At 43.3% G+C, this 24,617-nt stretch overlaps 1 protein-coding gene and 1 long non-coding RNA gene across 2 annotated transcripts in view; one reads left to right on the forward strand and one right to left on the reverse strand.

The window, feature by feature from the left end:
* The window catches only part of LOC139748002 (uncharacterized), a 136,010-nt gene that overhangs the window by 6,665 nt on the left and 104,728 nt on the right, over window positions 1–24,617 (reverse strand). The gene's annotated exons all lie outside the window — the stretch shown is intronic.
* Window positions 8,414–24,617, forward strand: part of nAChRalpha2 (nicotinic acetylcholine receptor alpha2) — a 372,700-nt gene continuing 356,496 nt past the window's right edge. The window contains exon 1 of the mRNA XM_071660547.1: window positions 8,414–8,890. Coding sequence (XP_071516648.1) covers window positions 8,645–8,890 — 246 coding nt within the window. The 5' untranslated portion in view covers window positions 8,414–8,644. The remainder of the gene's footprint in view (window positions 8,891–24,617) is intronic.

Raw genomic sequence — 24,617 nt, forward strand, 5'->3', positions numbered from 1 at the left:
GGACTAGGTATGAATTAACATCGACCATGTAGCGTCAGAACATTAGCGTAGTATGTCCCAGACCCTGTCCAACATTGGCCCCAGAAGGTCATACAAGTTCCTGTGCCTCACAAGTGCACGCCACGGTGCGTACACAACAGATGGAGTGGATGTAAAAAAAACTCTGGAAGTGCAACGCCAAACTCCACAACTGACTCAAGATCTATAAGTGACATACAGGCTACAGGAAACGTAGAACAGACTTGGGAACTACGACAGACCTACACACTACAAAAGCCTTAAAGATCTTAATAGATCCTGAAGCTACAGCAGACCTGTAAGCTACAACAGGATACCTTAAAGCACATCTGGAAGTTATAAATGATTTATCCGATGTAAAATACTCTGAGCCAAAAGCGCTTCTCAAACCTAAACCATACCTACAGGTTACACAAGATTTACAGCTCACATAAAACCTGAGGGTTGAAGTCGAGTTTCTGGCTACAGCATACCTCCCCGTCGCTACAGAAAACGTGGAAGTAACAGCCGATCTGAAGGCTACACTATATTTGGGCTTGAGAATAACTGTAGTTTATGACTCACGTGGAGACCACCGTAATACCTAGAGCTTCCCAGATACCTGAAAGCAGAGCAGACTCATTAAGCTACAGGTTCCCATCAAACTAAGTGAAGTACGGAGTTCTCAATAAGCTCTAATGTCAACAACAGATCTAAAGACTTTCAAGAAGCGAAACAATCCTAAAACCCGCGATAGTCTACAAGAAATCCAGGTGGGTATTGTCTGCATGCTCCTGGCTGGACACGATACCAACCATGCTATGCAGGTAGTACACTTTCTGTCGCTACCTTCTCATCTCTTCCTTCCAGCCTATACACTCTCCAGCTCCCCTCTCATCTCATCTCTTCTCTTACTGCCCGCTCGCGTGACCAAGCTCATAGGGTCATTTGATATTCATTTAGGTGCCAGGCGGTCTTCATAGGAAACGACTGGATCGTTATTAGCTGCCTAACCATTCCGTACCGTTGGACCAGTTACTTAATTGGTTTCGAAACGAACGATAACCCAGTTCCTGATGATGATTCGACTAAACCCTGCGAGAGAAGTTCAACCTTATATATATATATATATATATATATATATATATATATATATATATATATATATATATATATATCCTAATAAGAGCTACACTGTAGGACAAGGTATAATCATGATGCAAATACAGTGTATAATATTTGGCAGGAGATAGAGAAGGCTGGGTCCGAACCCTGTACCGAGCCATCTACAGAGCCACCAGGGGATCAATAGAAGGAAAGAAGCACAAAATGACCTACAGTCTCGCTGCTGCGTCTTGAAAACTTCATAAAGAATCCTGCGGATCTGGACAACCGTCTTCCTTCCTTCATTCTTTCCCACTCTCCCTTCTTCATCTTTCCCGTTCATCCTTGTCTCCTATTTCTACATACTCTCAACCTATCTGCCATCTCTCTCTCTCTCTCTCTCTCTCTCTCTCTCTCTCTCTCTCTCTCTCTCTCTCTCTCTCTCTCTCTCCTCCGCACCTACCTCCTCCCTCTCCTTCGGCTCAGCACAAGATATAATCCCACCGTTCGTGTGATCTCTCGGAAACATTTTAGCGCCAGCATCCAAAGTCCAAGTGAACGGCGACGGTGGTGGGTATTTTTGGTCGAGGGAACGGAACTTGTGGCATGTACCATCTGTTTGCTGACGGTATAAAGTTGAGGAGCAGATCTTCTATGTCTGAAAAAGTATGTTTGCTACCATGTTCCTGAACACAGTGGCATTCTCTTCTTGTCCTTGCTGCAGACTTGTATTGTCTACCAAAGGTGTGTGATTAGGATATTCTTCAGTATCTACTACATGTTTCTGACGATGTACAGTGATCGCGGGTTCAGTCTTCACATACGGATGGATCTGTATCGTACAGCTCCCAATTTTAGCCCCAAAAGGTTTCTAAAAAGGTCACATCAGTCATGTGCGAATCGAAGATAATATGAGTAATAATTCTATCTATCATTTGACTAATTCCACTAATGATCTAGATCGCTTGTCACACGGCCAAAAGAATTTGCACATGTGAGGTAACTGTATGGCATAAAAGATACACCAAGCCTGTGATATGGCTACACATTTGTATGTAGGTGTCACCAGCAACACAAAAATATACATCACAATTGAAAAAGATCACGAGTTTGTATCAGTACACAGTAGTGACAATGCAACTTTGCAAACATGATATAACAAAAAGAAAGCAATGTGCTTTTTCATAGGTCAGGAATGAGACATTATTCTTCATAACACAACAAAACAACACAAACATTACGGCAACATACACCATCATACAACAACATACACCATCATACAGCAACATACACCATCATACAACAACAGCAGAGAACGAGTATCATGTTCAGTGTAACATAGTGCTATGCCACACCGGGAGCTCTTGGCAGATCAGGAGTAAATCTGTTAATTAGCCGGTAATACGCAGGGCCAGGCAGTCCCCTGAGGGCAGGTGGAGGGGGCTGGAGGTGGAGAGAGAGAGGGAGAGAAGAGGTAGCTGTTGGTGGACTGTTGGTGAGGATAAGACATCAAAGGAGCAGCAGCGAAGGAGGATAAGGAAGCAGGCAGCGAACGTATGGGGCACTGAAGATGGTGAGGAAAGATGGGAGAGAAAATGGGGGAACACATACTGCTTAGAGAGAGAGAGAGAGAGAGAGAGAGAGAGAGAGAGAGAGAGAGAGAGAGAGAGAGAGAGCTGACAGGAGCCTGTGTCAGGACAACAAGACCACCTGGAGCATGGGAGGAACTTCCCCTTTAGGTATATAAGACTAATTTACCCCAGAGGCCTCAGGCGGTTGGCTGGCTTGAGTTGGTACTCACCAAACTACGTCATCAAGTAGTCTGGTAATTAGAAAGATATACACTAACTTACCTCTGCTGCTCAGAGGAGTGGGGAGCAATTCCTATCTCCCCAAATGTTCAAACACCACCAGGTTAAAGATCATCATCGTCTGTGTTCCTACAACGACGGTATGATGGAGGAACATATCTGTGTGACGTTTACTGTATGATGATCATTATGTGGCCAGACAACTACTGCCTGACGCTTACATCAATGCTTACTTATCGTACATCAGAAAGACGCACAAACACGTTTACGTGCACACACACATACACACACACACACACACACACACACACACACACCTGCATAGATCGAAATATATTTTCGTATAGAAAAGTCACGTGATGCCTTCAGCGAGGTTGGTGAGTAAGACGTAAATAAAACCTTACAGCACACAAAAGTTTAGAATAATGTTGGGTGCGTCTTCATAAATCACTGCATAACGACTTCTACCATCCTTCTTCTGTCTGAGAGCAAGTCATCATTTTAAATATTTCTTTCTTACGGTGAAAAATCGTCACAGAATATTCTCCGCCTCACAACCTCGGGTCTTCTTTTCATTGATGTGTAGTTTCTGAGTTGCTTTTCTTATTTTCGACTTTTACAAACGTCTCTTGAGTCTATGGCACTGTGGAATAATTTCAGACACTTGAAATGTATAGGTCTTAAGTAACTCCGACTTAATTTGCAATTTATCAGACAAGAGTGATGGCAGAAATGAATGATGTTCTCCATGTGGTAAGAAAGCAGCCTACGGAAGGTGTCAGTGGGTAACAGTCATCAACTGCGGTACAGATAAACATCGGAACATATAAACATCACTTCTGTTCATGGGAATCTCCGACTATATTCTCTTCAATGACGTAAACACTGCTGATGTAGTGACGGCTCTTAACATGTCAAACATCAAACTTAATTCCCATTTTCTCTGATATTTCACAGAATGTAAACATCAAACAACCAGCGAGCAGGTGATGTTCACGCCAGCTGAGGTTACAATGTGAGACACGACGGACCAGCGTTCTACTCTAGACCCCACAGTATTATGAAAGGTTTTACGCTAAGCTTCTACTGTCCCCCGCGCTATCTCTCTGAACAAAGGTCATAGTCCCACCTTTCTAAGGAAAGTTCTTCTCCATCTACATAACCGCTATTAAAACTTTAGATTACTTTGCCTAGAGACGAGACCTTTTCTTTCTAAATGTCTCAAACTCTCGCGTGAAGTAGCATTACTTCAGTCTCCTACTACTGGCCCGGGAATCGGATGTCACATGAGTTCTACCAAAGCTAATTCTAATACTGATGGTGTAGGGGGTTCCAGATGTTGCTTCATTGTCGGTCCAAGATGCTGGAAACGACTGGAATAGATATTATGAAACGGTGAATTACTCACGGTGAGAAGAGCTCTTTTCCAGATGAACTCAGAAGCAGAATGGATGTAATGGATGTAATCAAGGAATATGTGAAGTGGAGAAGGTTAGTGGGATGGGGAAGGTATTACAAACGATATGTTGTTTGTATAGCTGTTGAACACAAAGAACTCACTGCTATTAACCATGAAGCAGTGTCATTCATGGCTGCATAACGACTCGTATGTATACATGAAATCTTGGCTTTGATTCACTTAAAAAGATTATCACGAAAAATTCAACCAGATTGATCAGAATAAATTATTTTTCCTCATGGAAATTTAAACTTCACAGAACAAAAACTAGGTGTGTAAAAAGGTCCCATTGTTATACCCAAACTTGCACAATATCATGTCTGTGTAGACCTTAGCAGCTTACCCTGATCTTAAGATCTTATATGATTAGCTAACTAGTAACTATCATGACCTCCCAGTTCTGTAATACCTCAACTGTGTATTTCCAGCCGAATGGAAGCCTATATCTCACACACACACACACACACATATATATATATATATATATATATATATATATATATATATATATATATATATATATATATATATATATATAAAGATGAGAACTGTGCACCAGTATACAAGCACTTAAGGCTGAATGTCCTTTATAAAGAGATGTACAATACTGCCACTTTTAGCATCTGCTTCTTCGCCAATATATTCCACAATTATAATTAGCAAATAAATCCTAACCAGAATACTGAGCCAAAAATTCAGTGGAACACCAAAGTGCTGTAGCATTTTATGGTGATTATTAGGTGAAATTATTTGAGATTCTCTTTTAGACTTAACGTTTATTGTGCTTGGTAAACAGTATTAGCTATTGTGCTCTCTCTCTCTCTCTCTCTCTCTCTCTCTCTCTCTCTCTCTCTCTCTTCCTACACTCTGTATTATAATTCTCTGAAACGAGGGAAATTTCCTCGGCTCAGCCGATTTACGCCCTCCGTTGCCCCAGCCTCCCTGGCACATTACCAGAGCTTCTACACCTGATTTCTCCGTGTAGCGCCAGGGAAATGTGAGTCGCAAGAATCTGAGGCTTATCCTCACGCTAAGGAATTTGGGGTAGTACTTCTCTCAGGGAGCGATCACTGATATATATATATATATATATATATATATATATATATATATATATATATATTCAATAATCTAATCTCTCAGCGTCTCCCGCTTCCATACAAGTCATGACGGGATTCGAATCCTGCTGTCGGGAGAATATTGTATGTTTTATGGAAGTTTGTGTTCAATGCACTACATTCATTATACGTAAACTATTTACTCCAGCTCATTCCAGGCACCCATATATCGACGATCACCTAAGAAAAGGATGAACAGCTGGGGTAGCTAGCTAAGCCCCGACTGCCATGTTTAGTGGTATGTTAGTCTAACCCAGACCCATACCACAACATCCAATAGCTCGTCCCTCCCAATAACATCCACCACTCCACCTCATCATCCTTGCGACACACCATCAAACAGTCCAACGCACTCCCACATTATCCACAACGAAAAGAAGGTTATACACTTCTGGAAAACACGAGGTAATGAATCAAGAAAATCTAACGTTCAAATGTTATTCAAGTAAAAAGAAAACGAGTCTTAGAAGAGCGAGCACTCCTGATTTCTTTGGAGATGCTGAGGGCATCAAGCTCCTCCACCCACACCAGCCTACTGGTGGCGATGATAGGCCGATCGACGTTCAACGTTCCTTCCAGGAGACAGCAGCCCAATATACACACAACCAGACACAACAAAGACGTCCCTAACCGTAGAGACCTTCGTCAAACACCTCCATAATGGAAAACTTTTCACCAGGCATCCACACCAGATGACCCACATACCATCCTCGGGCATAACTCCTTACTTTCCTCTCACTCCCCACAACCCATCATGGAACAACTCCCAGGCGGCCTCCACCGGATAATATGCCGTGAAAGTAGCCTCAGCCGACAGACCGACAACATGATATCCGTAACACAGTTCCCGAGGACAGACGGCCACGTTACTGCTGCTCACTGCATCCTAACATGATGGAACAACATGGCTTATAACGTTACCCTTTGTGACCAGGTACGAGAAGCGGTCCACCGAGGGATGACAGTATCAGCTTTAATATCAAATATGTTAAGTCCCGTGAAAAGGTTTCAAGTGAATCCATGATGTTTTCTGTTTCCATTCAGTAAATTACAATGTCACAGTTTCCTTATTGGACTGATCGTTCACCTAAGCCAGATATGAAGCAGAACTTGTTCATCTTTGCCTCTAACAAACCTACGATACCTCATGATTTTCACAAAGCTAATGTGTCGAAAACAAAACATTTGCGAAAAAAGAAAGAAAATCGCGAGAAGCGAGAAGATATTTTCCCAACAGTCGTGAGTGGATCGATGACGTATCTCCGGCAAGGACGGTGCGTGGCTGGACTTGGTAAAACCTTCTGTACATTACTGTCCTGCTGCTGACGACAACCCTATATACTGAGGAACACCATCAGGAACATAAGTCACACACATCATTATGATGTTACGAAACATTGTACCTTGAGGTTCTCAATGCTTGCTCCTCTTGCCTTCCTTAAGTCTGAGTCAAGACAGTGTTTTCCACGCGCCACCCTGCCCTATGGAGGGACACAGAATATGGAAAACACAAGGGTGGATGTCCGCAGGTTTCAACACAAGAGTGTCCGCAGGTTTCAACACAAGGGTGGACGTCCGCAGGTCTCAACACAAGGGTGGACGTCCGCAGGTCTCAACACAAGGGTGGACGTCCGCAGGTCTCAACACAAGGGTGGACGTCCGCAAGTCTCAACACAAGGGTGGACGTCCGCAGGTCTCAACACAAGGGTGGACGTCCGCAGGTCTCAACACAAGGGTGGACGTCCGCAGGTCTCAACACAAGGGTGGACGTCCGCAGGTCTCAACACAAGGGTGGACGTCCGCAGGTCTCAACACAAGGGTGGACGTCCGCAGGTCTCAACACGTCAAATTTGAAAGGAGCTTTCAAGCGGCTCATCTTCTCAGCCCTTCAGATATCACGTGTACGAGATTTTGCCTGTGACGCCTCGCTCTGCGTCGGGGTACAAGTGCCTCAGGACGAGAGGGTTGTGGTGATAGATGGGAAATAACGTATTTACAGTCTTTTACATCAAACAGCTGAAAAAAGCCGATATATATATATACTTACTATACCTGTTTCTCACACGTAAATTCTTAGCGAAAAAAATTAAGAATCAAGATTCCCGAAAATGTGTCCCATGTAAATCATGTTCTATTTCTACGGTACTGAGGCCTCCGGTGTGGACAGAGTAGCATTAAGATATATATTTTTCCCAGACATTTACGACAGGAGGCATTAGCTGATTGTGTCGTAACGCTGGGGCGTCTCCATCACTACTTGGCCTTGATGTACGGCGGCTTCTTCCCCTGAGTCCCTCACGGTGAGTCTTACATTTTGTTTATACTGATGTTGTTGTAGTCATCCCTGAATCAGTGGTACTCTGCCGCCTCTTGAACGATTGTAAGATGTAAGGGCTCGTCCATCCTTGCTGATCTAATGACTTACATTATGTTTTGATTTATTCATTCTTCCAATACTTCTGTTCTCTGTCTATCAGTAGCATGATCAGAACTCCACATATAATGAGAAAGTTAGCGATATAACACGTCCGTCCCTACAGCAAGTTACATGTATATGTACTCACTAGTTATGTGTAACTCACGTGCTAAAAGTGCACCGTTGTAATGTCACACGTTATAGACGTGACAGCCAAGACACATGTGCAAAAGTTTCATTGCTACAGGTGTAACAGTAGTGGTAGACGAATCACTGGCTGAGACAGTACATATACTTGCCACAGCAGCCCGGGCAAGTCAATGAAGTAATGATAACGGTCATGTAGGAAAGTTACAACTGTGGAAACAAAGCAACATGTATGACGATAAGATGACACATGTTAGGGTGTAGATGCCATCACCAGGAGTACTGGGGTGTCGAGGCAGGTGCCACAGCTGGGCAGGTCGGGCGGGCGGCTGGCTGCGAGAGGCGGCACTGGCGGCGAGTGCCTGCCTCAGTGTTGGCCCGACCCCAGGCCCGGGCGCACGGCGTTCATGTGCTCCCGTGTTACCTACCTCACCCCCACCCGTTTTTTGCGCGCCCACGGCCTGTTTCCGACGCCCGCGGCCGCCCTCACCGCCCAGGATCTAGTAGGTGTTCTGCTGAACGCAACCATGCTCGTTCATCCCTAGTGTCGCTCGTACTCAGTGCGCCTGCGCGCCACCCACGTGACTCTACCATGACCCGACCTGCCCTCGTTACCCACGCCCCCGCCCACGCCCACGCCCTCCGCCCAGCTCTAGGTTGGGTGGTGGCGTGGGTGGTAGTGGGCGTGCTGGCGCCCACGTGCCAGGCCAATCCGGACGCCAAGCGACTCTACGACGATCTGCTGACCTCATACAATCGCCTCATCCGACCCGTCCAAAACAACACCGACAAGATCACCGTCTGGATGAGGCTCAGACTTTCCCAACTCATCGACCTGGTAAGTATCCTCTCGACCTCCCATCTCGACCTCTCTCGCGCCACCTTGGGGAGGTCGATGGCCATGTTTGTTACAGTGCACACCGGTCATGAGGAGTGATCAGCTACTGGTCGATAACCTAAGGTCGACGCGAGAGAGGGACCATCTGAGGCAGTAACGAGGTAATATTCGATACCCCACCAAAGCCAAGCTGTTAATTAATGGATCACCGGTGTTCCTCACGCGAGCCTGGCCTACTGCCGCTGGTCCTACCTCCGCCCGGCCTCGCTTGTGTTGGCCAAGACTGTCCGGCCTCACTGGTGCCGGCCAAGGTTCTGCTTATCCTCATTGGTGCTGGCTGAGGTTCTGCTTGGCCTCGCTAGTGCTGACTAAGGTTCTGCCTGGCCTCATTGGTGCTGGTCAAACCTCTCATCGGCCTCACTGGTGCTGGCTGGGCCTCGCTGGTGTTAGCGCAACATCTGGATGGCCTCACGCAACGCAATCATCGTTCCCTCATCTTGCTTTAAGCGTAGCTCGGTTTAAGCCATATTCATTGCATATCTTATAAACTGTCAGATTATGTATGTTGATAACCCATATTCTCAACAGATAAGGAATCACAAGCTATTCCCCTCTCACTACACTCAGAAGTAAGTTATGTCTGGAATGGCATTTCCAGAGTATTAAGGTAAGGTTGTAACTGATGATAAATATGATAGTTAAGGAGGTGTTAGTTTCTTCATTTTACTGTAAACATTGTCCGCCACACGGGTAGTGTGTGTACATGTAATACTTGTTGTATGACATTCTCTTCCTTGGGTTGAGACGTCTACTGTCCTTCGTATGGGCAAGCATTCACCTAAATCTAGATGTTTCGTTTGTCGTGAGCAAGAGATTATTCATCGTTCGCTGATAAGGTTCAGTAATCAGCGTAATTACTGACAATAAAATATGCTTAGTGACACAGAAGATGAGCGTTTTTGTCACTATCAATACGTCACTGAGGCTAAAACACATTATAACTGGATGACTGTGTCAAACATTACATTATTCTAATAAACTGTGTAAGACAAGGTCAAGGTCAAGGATGAACGAAAATTACTTCATAAGGACGACTGATAAACGCGCGGTGCACGTGCACGATGGAGAGTTATATGCACAAACATACACACACACACACACACACACACCACACACACACACACACACACACGTGTACACACATATTCCTTTCTCCTTTTACTAGACGCCAGATAGTCTGTCAGTAGGCGCCCCTAGTCAATCTTCTCCACTCGTTCGTGTCCTCGTACTCTGTTTTCAACTTCCTTGAGCGTTTTCCTGGATGCCTTCAACCCACTTCATTCTAGGGCGTCCTGCTGAACGTCTTCGCTAAGAGCACCAGGTCACATACTTCTGGACATATCTCTAGTCTTCCATACCATCTTAGCTTTTTCTTTTCAGTTATCTTAACAAAGATGTAAAGTCTAAGTCCTCTTCTATCTTAATGTTTCTCCTTTTATCAAGTTTTGAAATCTGCCTGAGTCCGGCCGCCTTGATCTAAGAACGCCTGATCTACACTATTTTCGAATCCAACACAGTTTCGGCTTTTCAGAAGCCCTTTCTGCTTGGAAGGGATATATATATATATATATATATATATATATATATATATATATACATATATATATATACTGTAAAGGTCATAATTGAGAGCGTGATCAAGTATATGGCGTCCAAGCTACGTCTCTTCCATGTATATCAACTGATTGGTATATTTCTTTCTAGTGTCTCTCCTGATGGTGTGATCATAATACGAGCGTGCACTTGGAACTGATTGTTTCATTTTCCCGTGGACCAGAGGGAATATATATATATATATATATATATATATATATATATATATATATATATATATATATATATATATATATTTATTTTTTTTCTCATGCATATTCGCCATTTCCCGCGTTAGTGAGGTAGCTCCAAGAACAGAGGACTGAGTCCCAGAGGGAACATTCTCACTTGGCCCCCGTCTCCGTTCCTTCCTCTGGAAAAGCAAAATAGGAAAAAGTAGTGTTTTCCCAAGCTCTTCTCCAATTTTCAAGGCCTCAAGGTCAAGTGGAATGATAATAGTACAGTATATCTATGTGTGGTCCTTGGTATAAGAAGAGCCACCTCGGATAGCAATCCAAGATGGATTCCCGTGGGGTCAGGTTAGAGGCCATATTCCTCAGATATCGGTGAATCAGGTGAGCGACCTCGTTCTCTGGGTGGTCGTGAGTCAGGCGAGGAGTATTTTTCCTCTTTTGAATTTAAAAATGTAATTCTCTGATCTGTCCTTTCCTTATTTTCTCCTGAAAGGGTCTTGGGAAATGGACGAATACTTGGGAATTCTTTTTTTGTAAGTTAAGAAGACTGTATACTTCATGGTACTTTTGTGCATTCTTTAGACCCAATCCCATCGGTAATGCATCTTACCGTCCAGTAGCCAATGAGGCTGTCAAAAGTAGCATTAGCGAAGAAGCCATTTTGCTGAGTCCAAAGCAACTTGGCCAGGTTGCTTTCAGCATTTCAAGAAGAGACGCTTACATCAGTCGAGCTACTCCCACTTTCCTTCATATGTGCTACAGCGCATCTACGACTTTGGTTTTTTGGTAAGCCTGAGATGAATTTAGCTGAAGGGGGTCCAGCAAGGTGATCCCTTTGCTCCTTTTCTAATTCTCCAAGCCTCTAAAGTAAATACAGACAGCATCGAGTGAGCTAAGCATTTGGCTTTTGGATGATGGCATCTTGGCAAGTTCTCCAGAGTTCGCCTGCTGACCTATCTCTTGTAAAGGACCTTGAGAAACCTCTCCAGGAGCAAAATCATACGCTTCACCAACAGATATTGCAAACAGCTTGTCTGCAGCATTGCCAAGAGCTCCAACTTACCCCGGAAGGCAGCATTCTGTTTGGTGGACCCTTGGGCTCCAGAGCCATTGACGACATTTCATGTTAGGAAGTGGAATATTGTAAAGGAATGGAAGAAATAATCCACAACACAGATAATCACGATCGTTTTTCTTTACCAACATTAATCTACTACTTCACCCCTTCACCAAATTTCAACAGAGGCAAACTCAGATAATATGACAAAATATTGACGTCTACAATTAAAAAGTCCTCAAACCTTCGTTTAGATGACTTTTCCTGCCTCCCAAAGTGCCATTCCAGCCTTCACGTCTCTCACTGCAGACTCAGGCTATCTGGGGTCTGGAATACAGCCGGAGGCCGTGTAGAGCTCTACAGGTGCATACGATCGCGATCTAATTTCTGCAGCCTAAGATTAGAATAATTCAGTGATGCACAAGCAAGCCGAGTGGGATCCACTCATCGCGAAGGGTGTGGCCTAAACCATGTTCCACCAAACTAAAGAGCCAGGGGGGATGGCCCACCTACAAGCTGTAAGGCCCCTCTCTGTTGCAGGAATTCTTACATGCCGTTTCAAACACTTCCCTTGTCACACAGTTTGATCTACATGCTCTTTGTTCTGGTATAGCCCTTTGTCTCTGTGCTCCTAATTACTCTGAATACCACTGTGTCTGCGATAAAGATAGTGGCTGAGAAGTGAGGCCGATATGGACTCAGTTGAGAGAGCTGTGCTAGACGGTAGCTCTGGCACAATGAAGTCACCACCATTTTAAGAGGTTTTGCTTCTATCAACTGTCCTCTGGAAAAAGAGCCGCCGCCCCTCATACCTGTTGACAGTGACAAGCGGTGTAGCATCATATGTCTGAGGAGATGAGCAGACAGCTGCTACACAAGTGCTTCTACCTTGACAGATGATTATATAGAAATCACAACACAAAATCAATTGGCAGTGCAGACCACAGGAAATAGCAGAAGATGAATTATTAGGCCTTAGGACCACAGTATTTGTGTTTCATTTGGTTTGGAGACGTTGGGACTTGGGAAAGAATACGCTTCAATTTCTAAAGTCCTTGGCTCCCGACTAACCGGATCAACTGAGGATGAGAAAGCAGCCAGCTTTCTATTTCGGTGCCTCACCACAGTTATCAAGAAAGGGAATATAAGGTGCATATTGGCTCACATCCCAACTAGATCACCCTTTTCTGCGTTAGCTAGGTAGCACCGGGAACAGACGAAGAAAGGCAGCATAAGCTCACATCCATTCTCCACTTGTCATGTGTAATGCACTAAAACCACAGCCCCTTATCCACAACCAGGCCCCATCGATCTTTCCATGCTATACTCTGGCCACTTCACATGCCCTGGCTCAGTACATTAATAGCACGTCGACTCCCTATACATCACATCGTTCCACTTCACTCTATCCCGTGCACGCCTTTCACCCTTTTGAATGTTCAGGCCCCTAGCACTGAAAATATTTTCTAACTCCATCCTTCCATCTCCAATTTGGTATCCCCCTTTTCTTTGTTCCCTCCACTTCTGACACATAACTGTATGCCTTCTTTATCTGTATGCTTTCTAACTTTTACCACACTTCTCTAAGTGTCTCATATCTTCCAGTATCACAAACAACCATGAAAGGATCCATTTGTCCGCTGCTGTTTGAACGGCTTTCTATTCCTTTGTTTACATCTTCTCTGTTAACCTTTCCTCACCCATTCTCTCCTTACGTCCAAACTATTTCAGACTACTCTCTACAGGTCCCTCAACCACAATCTTTTCATTGCCAATAATTCTCTCTCTTACCCTTCATTATTTACGCGATCAAACCCCCTCACACTACATAATGTCCCCATACATTTCATTTCCATCTTCATCTGTAGCCTATTCCCTGAATTCAAATAGCATTGTTAGAATTACAATACCTTCAAACATACCCATTTTCGCCCCCCCCCCCTCTCATTCCACACATTTTTCAATGCTCTCAAAAACCTTCGCCCCCTCACCCACCCTATGATTAACTTACGCTTCATGGGTTCCATTTGCCGCCATGTTCACACCCAGATATATTAAACACTTCACTTCTTCCAATTTCTCTCCATTCAAACTCACACCACATCTAACCAGCCCCTGTGAAGCAGGGGTAAGATTTTTGTTTCAACCTACGAGTTGAAGATGGTTATTGTGTGGTGTGGATGGGAAAGATCTAGCTCTGTTGCAAAGAAACACCAGCCGAGTATTTCTGTTTCGCTTTGTAGGTGTTGAATATTTGCGACGACTAGGCGAGCAGTGATTGTTTTGAGGGACTTGGTTTGTGTAATTTGCAATTTTGTTTTGTTTGCTTTTGACAAGGGTAGATGACCAGGCAAGCGTGACGTAGTTCAGGGTGGGGCTGATGAACTGTTCGGAGAGGATATTCATATTTACTCTTACGTACGAACACAAAATATCTGGAATATGTATAACTGCTTACATAGTGAATGTAGTGATTATCATTCACGGTTTGTACTTCAAGCACTGTTCAGGAAAGCTTATTATGAAAATACTTAACAAAAATGAAATGAATACTAGAAAATGAAATGCAGGTTGAAGCTCAATATGAAGGAATACAGGCAGGAGAGGACCTCACGCTGCTTGTTTGAGACGCTGCGGAGATACAACGGGTGTCGTGACAAAGGACATTGTTGACACTACATCAGCGGTGGGTAGTTCATGTTTACCAGATGAGGGGCCAAGGCAACAGGTGACACAGTGGGAGTAGTTAAAGTGACGAGGAGGAAGGATACAGGAGGAAAAATGATGGAAGGAGAAAGAGAAGAGAGGAAGAGGTCGAGGGAGGTTCATGGGAGCGGAAGACAGAAATGAGGCTAAATTCTGGAGGAGGAAGTCAGAAGAGATACTAATTCTACGGATGATTAAATTCTGTCAGAGGTTTTTCGGTATGAAATACTCCATTAACTTGCGTATACCTCATAACACGTTTTTGAAATAGGCGGTCAGCAAAAGTGATTAATGACGTATCTTCATCTGACAAACAGATGAAGGTATAGCGGTCCACAGAGTTCTAGAGCGCTTAACGTAACTGGTTATTACTGGATGACGTAAAGGTGGCGTTACTATTATATTTGAAATTCTTTTCTTCTTTATCTTAATAAAAACTTTCACACAGACATAAACCCATCTTGCGCCATAAGATCCTCCCTCGTACCATAAGCCATTACATCGGAACGCTTGACTTGTCCTGCCTTCTCATATCTAATCCCAACTGTTAACAGGTTGTCTACCTCCCGCCCACACCAAGGCCACCCACCCTCCAAGTCTAGTTCTGTGATAAGGTTCTGGAATGGCGTCATCCTTGAAAGACGTGAAAAAGTAAGTCAATACAGAAAAACAAATGTTCATGGAAATATCTAAACAACACTGAAGTTCCTGCAGATTTTTCAGACATACCGTCACCGACTTGTCTCGTGTGACACATATCATTACATCACGAAGCATTACGCCACTTTCAATTGCTTTGGATTTTTTTTCAACAATGTTTTACTCACTTTCTTACTCACTAAAAGCAACGCTACAGCATATCGAAAATAAAACTATGAATATATCTGTCAAAGTTTCGATATCATTTGACAATCAACCGATTTTTTCCTACATCATCCTTCATCCTAATAACATAAAAAAGGCGTTGGTGTATGCCGTATGCTAATTACTGACATTAACAGACAAATTTCCAGGGCGAAGGCCAAAAAGAATAAACAGATAGACAGATACAGACACAAGAACAGGTGGACACTTGGACAGGTAAACAGCTATTCAAACCAAAACGAGCGCTGAGGAGCAACTACCGGACGAGTATTAACACCACTGTGAGGTGTGGACCTGCGCCATTCGCCCAGGGTTCGGGTGTCACTGTGCTGGACGTAAATGTAAATATTCAGTTATGTGGTTTACAAATGTCATCATAATCTAACTATAAATAAATACATGAGGATAAATCCTTTGTAAACAACTCCACCTACCTGCGTTCCGGGTCTCGAAGCCTCGTTCAGTGAATCACCACGAGAGCCAAACATGTATATAGCTTCATCGAGAATATGTTTACCACCTCATGGTTGCCAGCATCAGCAGTATACACATTCAGTCTGTATTCATACTGATAACACTATATTTTCTCCAGTCGCTACCTCTTGTTAGTAAGACTTGTTTCCTTCAAACCATCACTGGATTATTTACACACATTCTGAATATCTGTACACCCGATTACCAGTCACTGTTGTAATATTCACTGCAGTATAAACAGTTTTCACAACGTAACATTAAGGTAACACTACTGAGGAAACACATTTAAAAACAACTGGTCAAACACAGACACACTGGCTACGTCCACACGGCACCAGTGATCTGGGTAAGCTGATCATAGTTGATACATGTGCTAGACGTATGATGATGAACAACTCCAACATCCATCAGCGACGGCCAAGACGCGTACGAAAGCTAATGATATACAGTGATACTAACATCAAATGTACATAATATTCCATACTCACACTCCCGTTGAAAAAATATACGAAAGTTAAGGAGAGACAAAAAACGTGCAGTGGTTATCTTCACTGGCCATGATTCACGCTTTAAGCCACACAGGTTCGAATGGGATTAGCAACAGGCCCACAGCCAACACGGGTGCTCATTCTCCCCTCGACGTCGGTGACTGATGATTGATGGGTATTTGGCTTATGTTGGGGAAAAGGGCATATACATATGAGAGGAGACATGGTGTACACTTACGGTTGAGGGAAAGGGGAACAAGAGTGTAAAACTCTCTCTCTCTCTCTCTCTCTCTCTCTCTCTCTCTCTCTCTCTCTCTCTCTCTCTCTCTCTCTCTCACACACACACACACACACACTTTTTTTCTCCAAAAGAAGGAACAGAGGGGGCCAGGTGAGGATATTCCAAAAAAGGCCCAGTCCTCTGTTCTTAACGCTACCTCGCTAACGCGGGAAATGGCGAATAGTTTAAAAGAAAAAGATATATATATATATATATATATATATATATATATATATATAATAATAATAATAATAATAATAATAATAATAATGATAATAATAATTACGTTTCCTAGACGAAATAAGCTTACTACTTCAGGAACATAAAAAAGCGCTTAACCACCGAGATAAAAGATCAAAATATATCAAACAAATAACTCCTCCACTGCACATGCGGGAGGCGTCCTTAAGATAATGTCAGCTAACGGTAGAACAAGCCAGTCGGTTGGTCTACCAGTGGCCAAGAAACATACGAATATAAACAATCTTATAAAAAAAGATCTGTCGTGGCTGCACAGCGCTTCCCTCTGACCTTTTCTCTCTCTCAGCGGCGTCCAGGGTATAGCTTAACCCTCACACTATCTAGAAAGGTACTTCATCATTTAGTTTACGCACTAACGCATCTATAAGTCGGGTGTTTCCTACAGAACTCCCCACTCCAAGTCTCTCTTAACAACTTTCAGTGCACTATGTGGTCTCTTCAGGCAGGAGGGGGGGGGGGGGGGGAAGGGTGCAGCCTCTCACAAAGGAGACATAACAACCTCGAGCGATAGTGAGGCGTCTTTCTTGCTTGGTGTGAGGACTCCCACTTGCTGCCCCTCAAGACCCCTTCATTTAACACTCTGCTCTCACTTGGCTGGGTCGTCGAAGCCAGGCTCCCGCCGCCAGCACCATCGTCAGACCAACCCACCCTGCTGGACTTCACTATTGCTGGTGATGGGCAATACTGCTGGTGATGAACACAACTTGTGCTGGTAACAGCTGCTGCTGATGGTCACCAATGATGGTAGACACTAATGCTCTCGCTCGGCATCGTCGCTGCCGCTGGACATTATTACTACCCCAACACTCAAGTGCTGCTGCTGCTGAAAGCTATTGTTACTGCCATTCATCATTATCTGCTGCTGACCACTGCTGTTGACCACCATTATTGCTGCTGGTCACCACTGGTGTTGCTGGTCACCACTGGTGTTGCTAGTAATTATCAGTGTTTCTGTAAGTCATTATTGCTTCCCTTCACCACTGGTCATCACTAGAGTGTTTAAGTAAATATTCCTCGCTTTAATTACTCTCTGGTCTTCTTTTCCTCTGCTTCGCTTTTGTACTCTATCACCTTCATCACTGACACAGGCACGATTGAGGTAATCAGTTGTCGTCTACGAGCTAATACATGAAAGTATTCAACCAAGCGTCATTGTAAGTTACCGCATCCCAAACACTTTAGGTCGTCCCTACCTGGGTTCTTAACTACCGCAGTCTTACTTCTGATCACATGACCTAATGACGTAGTTTTGGTCACAGTAAACAACAAGTTTACTATGTGACGTTCGTACATGAAATACCAAAGTTGATCTTGTAGTAAAGATATATGTGGACTGTGATGATCATCGAGCAACACAACAACGCCACCTTATCCTCTCTGTCCCACCTCTTATCCCCCTACCTTTCCCACATCTTGGCTTCATTTCCATGGCCACCCTCTTCCCTTTCCCATTGATCACTCTCCTCTGTCCTTCCTTATTTGGATTCTCAACTTTTCGTTGATCATCCGAGCGAGGATACACCTCGCAGTAACGTTGACCAGAATCATCAATAACTCCAGGATGGGAAAACAATATAAAAAATTTCATGAAATATTACTGATTCCTGGAAGACGCTGAAGGCTAATGAACACAAGGATTATTATCAATATATCCACAATATTCCAGCAACGCGTTACTACCAACCTAAGGTGAACGCAGTACCTTGCAGGAAACAATAACCTAAATGGCCCGACCCCAGGATGAGGTAAACAAAAAAGAACAAACAAAAAAAGGAGACAAAACCGGCAGGAAAAAGAGCGTCGATGAACAAGAAGAGAAAGTAAAAAGGTAATGAACAAACCGAGTCAAAACACGAACTGTAGACTATGGTAGGAGGAAAGAGTGATGCTCCGCCGAATGTTGGCGCACTTAGAGACGGAGTAATGGTAAGGAGAGAGATTTGTAGGGGCACCAGGTCGATAACAAGAGGACGATTTTTAAAGGAGGGAGCACAAGAAGACCAGTGTGTGTGTGTGTGTGTGTGTGTGTGTGTGTGTGTGTGTGTGTGTGTGTGTGTGTGTGTGTGAGTGAGTCCACACATATATGTACGTACGTTTCAGTGATTCATCTTGGGATTCCAATCATTATCTACACAAAGGATGGGTAAAGGCACATCAGTGATTGTAATTCCTGGATTGTGGGCCACATCTTGTGGATAACATACACATCTATATCAGGTATCGCCTCTCTACTTCGTCACCAGTAATCAAACGACACAGCCCCTGTATACCCAGTCACTGGAGCCAATAATTCATCCCTAGTCTTATATTCAAGATATAAATCTATTACATTAGACAAATACAAGGAAGTTAACGCTCGATGACACTCGTGTAACAAGAGCCACAGGAGCGATACGTTTATGTATCAAACATGAAAAGTTTTTAATCACAGATCCATCTCACGCCCGGCCTACTTGCTCTGAAACATTTACCAATAATCTCCAGGTTTTGGGTCAATGTCAGACGTGGTTGTAGGAAATACATATAATCTTTCTTTCTGTCGTATTCAAGATTTCTTGTATCATCGTCTGTTTTCATGTTCTCGTACATCCATTATATTCAAATACTTTTGTCACAATCAACTCTTCCAGCCTCATGAACCTCATCCATCAATTTTACAGACATTTGTTATATATATATATATATATATATATATATATATATATATATATATATACATAATGTAAATGGACGAGTTTTGATTACGTCTTGCACAGTGAATTTCCCATAACACTCTGAGGGAATGGGAAGGAATCTCTGAGAACGTCTGAGTATATTTTTGGTCTTCTGTAAAGGAGACGTTTTAATTCTACTGTGGCTTTTGTGAGCAATGAATACTGTTCCCTGCCTTTTGTCCACCCGAGTCACGGCGCTTCTCTCATTATGCCCTTGTGGGAGACGTCGTCTTTATTTATTCTTAATTGTATTCGTCGACCCTTATTAGCTGTGATAAATGTTTAATTATTTTCAGTTCTGCTCTAATGATTGCTTGAATTATTGGCATCGTTGTTTGTTACATTTCCTGAACCATTTACTATTATAATTTTCAGTTTTTTCCCATACATAAATACATTTCATCAGTGACCCAAGTGACGTATGGAAGAAATATTCAAGAAAGGCTATATATTTTGTAAACCAACTGTAGCGACCGTTCTTACATTATAACATTCATCACTAAGAAACTACTTGCAAAAAAATTCATTAGTTCATATCACTTAACACTATATATTTACATGTGCGTAGGATAACAATGTGACGGTAGTGGTGTGTGCACCACACCACACCAGCCAGACTCATCAACACCAGACGACCACTCATCCACGCTGCTACCTCAGCTCAGACCCACGACCAGCCACTGCCTCGGAGACGTAGATCTTGTCTCACGATTGACTGCCTCTACGTGCGCTGTTGTGTATGTGAGTTATGCTAACCGTAAGATTTCTTTCCTTTAAAAATATTTTTTCTCAGAATACGCAACGACCCTGCCTGACCCCGGTGCTTCCATCACGGTTGACCTGCTGGGTCACGACCCAGAAAAACCACACATGACCTGGCCACAGCCAGCAAGTGCTCGCTCCTCTACTGTGGTGTCACTCTGGCAGTCCCAGGCCGACTAGCCTCCTACCATCCAATCTTCCTTGCCTTACAACCCTATACTTCTTCATGCCTGGAACATGACGCTATTCCTCTCCTTGCGCTCCTTCTTTATAGCATAAACATAAAGCCATTTTTTTCTTCCCTCTCGAGAGATATTATTCTTAGGCCAGAGCAGAGGTGGGTAGGCTTGGCGGCTGGGGGGAAGGAGAGGGATGCTTAGGTGGTGGTTTGAGGGGGTGGGGGGGGGGGGGACGTAATGGCCTTAGTCTTTTACATCAAGTTTATAAAGATTTTCAAACAACATTTTGCATAATGCATTACAAGAGGGATTTATTTACTTTCTCCAAGTAGGTCAGAAATGTCGTATCACAAAGAAAAAAAAATCGCAATTCTTTTATTTTGTTACTTTATCTATTATCATATGAGTGAAGCGCGCGCACGCGTGTGCGTGTATGTGTGTGTGTGTGTGTGTGATTATTTTTGTGTTTTACGGGGAGTAAGTTTTACGTGTTGCCTCGTCTTCTTAATCTTGTATGCACGTATCATGTTTTTACTTGTATGTATACGTATACACACACACACACACACACACACACAAACAAACAAACAAATCAAATACCCATAGAAAGAGAGGAATTTCGCTGGTTGCCTGGTTCTGTACAGAACTACAAAACCATCGTCGTTAACTGATCACCGAACTCTCTTAAGGGAGCAGCCAGACACCACGGAAGAACGACCTTCATTTGTTTATGGTTCATTATAGGACAGGCCGCTCAAACGTGCCAGACCGGCGTCGCTTAAAGCGGAGACGCTGTATCCTGGCCTCTGCAGTGAACCTGCCGCAGGTGGGAGGAGGGAGTGTAGCGCGGGGGGTGAGGAGGATGGGTGGGAGGAGGGAGTGTAGCGTGGGAGCTGAGGGAGTGGAAGAGAGCAAAGAAAGGGCGATGTGACAGAAAGGAACGGGTACTATGAGGAAGACACTGACAATGTAGGAGAGGATGCAGAATGTTGAAGACGTGAGTCATGAAGAGAGAGAGAGAGAGAGAGAGAGAGAGAGAGAGAGAGAGAGAGAGAGAGAGAGAGAGAGAGAGAGATTAAGCTACCATGAGGCTGTAATATGACACTTAAGGAGCAGGAATGTATAAGATGATAAAGATACACATACAAAGATGATATCGAAAAAAACAGTCTGGTGAAAGAACGTGAATAAATCTCACATACAACAAAAATTCTGCGGAAATATAGAAACATTCGGAGCGAATAGTTTGTATTATAAAGTATATTGTTCATATCTATGAACGAAAAGATAAAGAATAAAAACATATTTACCAATAAACTATAACTGATTAACTTAGCTTTGGAAGTGAACCGTAATGGGTTATAGAAGTATGGTTCACTATAATGGGTTACATAACTACGGTTCAATGTTGAAATTGACCTCATGTTACTGGAATTAGAATTTAATTGCTATTGACTCCTAGACCAGTCATTAGGCCGAAACCTGACATACAGCAATAAATTAGGACTACAAATTCACAAGGGAATAGAAGGATAATGTTGTACCTACTGTGCAAGCTGGACCTGTATTACCAGTGTTGGGAGGACCAGGACCTGTACTACCAGTGTTGGAAGGTCAACTATGTACACGTTATTCAATATAAAGTTAGTGAGAGGAAGCTATGACCTGACTACACCTGCCTGTGATGACGTCACGAGTAACGTCATCTTGGGTGAAGATGTGTCATCCATTATCGACGAGAGGCACTACAGACAGTCTCGTGGATGACCTTATTACTGTAAGACAAGGCCATCGTTTCTCTCACACCGGAAGCAGCGCAGCGTTGATGTTGTAGGAGTCAGTTTGGTGAAAGGCATCCTGTATTATCACTATAGAACCAGTAAACAGCGAGAGAGAACACATATAGCGAATAATTTTCGTATCACTTTGCTGGGATGCGGTGTGGCGAGACCCACCGGTGTTGCAACGAAGAATGTGGCGGAAGTTCAATATGCAAATATTAGTGATAAGATAAAAGATAATACAGTGAAAGGGACGAGCTCTTTAACGAAGTAGAGAGAGCTAAAGACCAAATATTAAAAATCTTACGTATAAAAGAGGAATCGTAAGTCAGATGAGTGAAATTAAAGAACCTACGATTTCGGGAAAAAATGGACAAAAATCTCACGGAGAGTAAAAACTTGATTTTGGCTGAGGGAAATAAGTGCAGGGAGGTGTGTGTGTGTGTGTGTGTGTGTGTGTGTGTGAGTTTAGGACGTGCTCTACAGGAATGGTATCAAGATTTTGAGAAAGTTGGCGAGAGATGGAGAGAGTATTTTAAGGAACTGATGGAGCATGATGATGGAGGAGACGTCGTTCTTGGCTCGGTCGGATTAGCGTTCGAGCAGGTGGTGGAGCAGAAGTGGAGGAGAAGTAGTCAGCAGGGAAGAACAGGCGAAGAGAACATCAACGCGAGGGGTGGGTGAGGAGCGGGTGTGGAGGAGGAAGATGATGGGGAAGTACATCAGGAGGTAAAGGAAGAGGTCGTGAGTGAGATGATGAAGACCAGAGGTACATTACTGGTTGCATGACGAGTCGGGTAGTGGTGGTGGTGGGAAGATAGGAGTGATCAAGCCAGAGTTTCATCAGTCATACAGTGAGGCAGGCGTTCACAGTTGTCATAATCAAGTGTGACGGAAAATGGTCCTGTTCTAAACGACCAGACGAGGCAATATACTGTTCAGTTGAACGAAGACAAAGAAAATGAGAATTACTGCCTCTATAATACATGTGTTTGCTTATTTAGCATAACTAATAAGGTGTCCAGATGGATAATGATCGTTGATGTAAGTCTGAACACTGAGTCTCCTGCTGGCGAAGAACAATGAGAATCCAGAACAAAGAGGAATATAGAATATATTTTTCCATTAAGACAGACACTGTAAAATCTTTAGAGAAAAAGGAAAAGTGTACGTGGCTTACATGGCCCAAGAAAAGGTCCATGACAAAGTGAATAGAAGAGAAACTGGGTAAGTTCTGACTCTTAATGGTGCGCCTGGAAAACTTGTGAATGCTGCCCAGAGCTTTCATAATGGACGTATTGCTTGTGTATGTTGGAGTGAGTGTATGCTTGTGTGAGAGTACATGTTGGAGTTAATGTGTGCTTCTGAAATGAATGTTAGAGTCCATTAGGGTTCAGTAATGCTACCATGACTGTTCATTGTTGTTGTTGTTGTTGTTATCATTGTTGGAGCGTTACATCAGATGAAGGATGGGCGGTTCTGGGGCGCAGCTGAAATATGGTGGAAGAGAATGAACACAATAACAATTCCCGTATGTAGATGACGTTACCCTGTTAACTGAAGCAGAATAGACGTCAGACAATATGGATAATGGTCTTGGTGATTTATGGCAAAGGGATGTTAGGGGGTAATGACACAGACGGGGTGGGGATTGCCGTGCTGGAGAGAGAGAGAGAGACAAGCAGGGCTTTGTGGAATGTTCTCGTGAGTGAGGAAGAATGAGAAGTTGTGAAGCAGTTTAGTTCTGTGGGAACGATACTAGATCAGGTTGACGTTAGGAGAGCATAAGTTTAGGATTACATGAGATTAAAATAATAAAAGTAAAGTAAAGAAGCTTAGAGGAGGAGTGTTTCTGATGTTGAGAGAGAGAGAGAGAGAGAGAGAGAGAGAGAGAGAGATTAGATAAAGGTATGATGAAGTAGATGGTAGAGGCACATCACCAGACCTCCTACTCGTCTCTGTTGTTAAGTCGTTTATGATAGTGTCAGAGGTCGTGGGCAGGACATGTCGTCAGCTGCAGCACTGTGCTGCAACATTTATATATCAACAGTCCGTTTATGAATCTATCTGTTCATTCATTTGCCTGTCTATCTACTAAATCATTTATTTTTCTTGTGTAGATATTAATCACTAAGAAAATCCAGAATCACTGACACTCAATCCTGTGTCTGTTTCCTTAGAAGAGTTTTTATATAGAGATGCCTTATACGTTATTAATGTTCAGACGACAAAATACACTTATTATGCGCTCCAAAGACCAATCTAAGACCCACCAACACATCAACTGATACAAAATGATAAAACGCCTCATAAC

Source organism: Panulirus ornatus, chromosome 71 (genome assembly GCF_036320965.1).
Source record: "Panulirus ornatus isolate Po-2019 chromosome 71, ASM3632096v1, whole genome shotgun sequence".
Taxonomy (NCBI): Eukaryota; Metazoa; Arthropoda; class Malacostraca; order Decapoda; family Palinuridae; genus Panulirus; species Panulirus ornatus.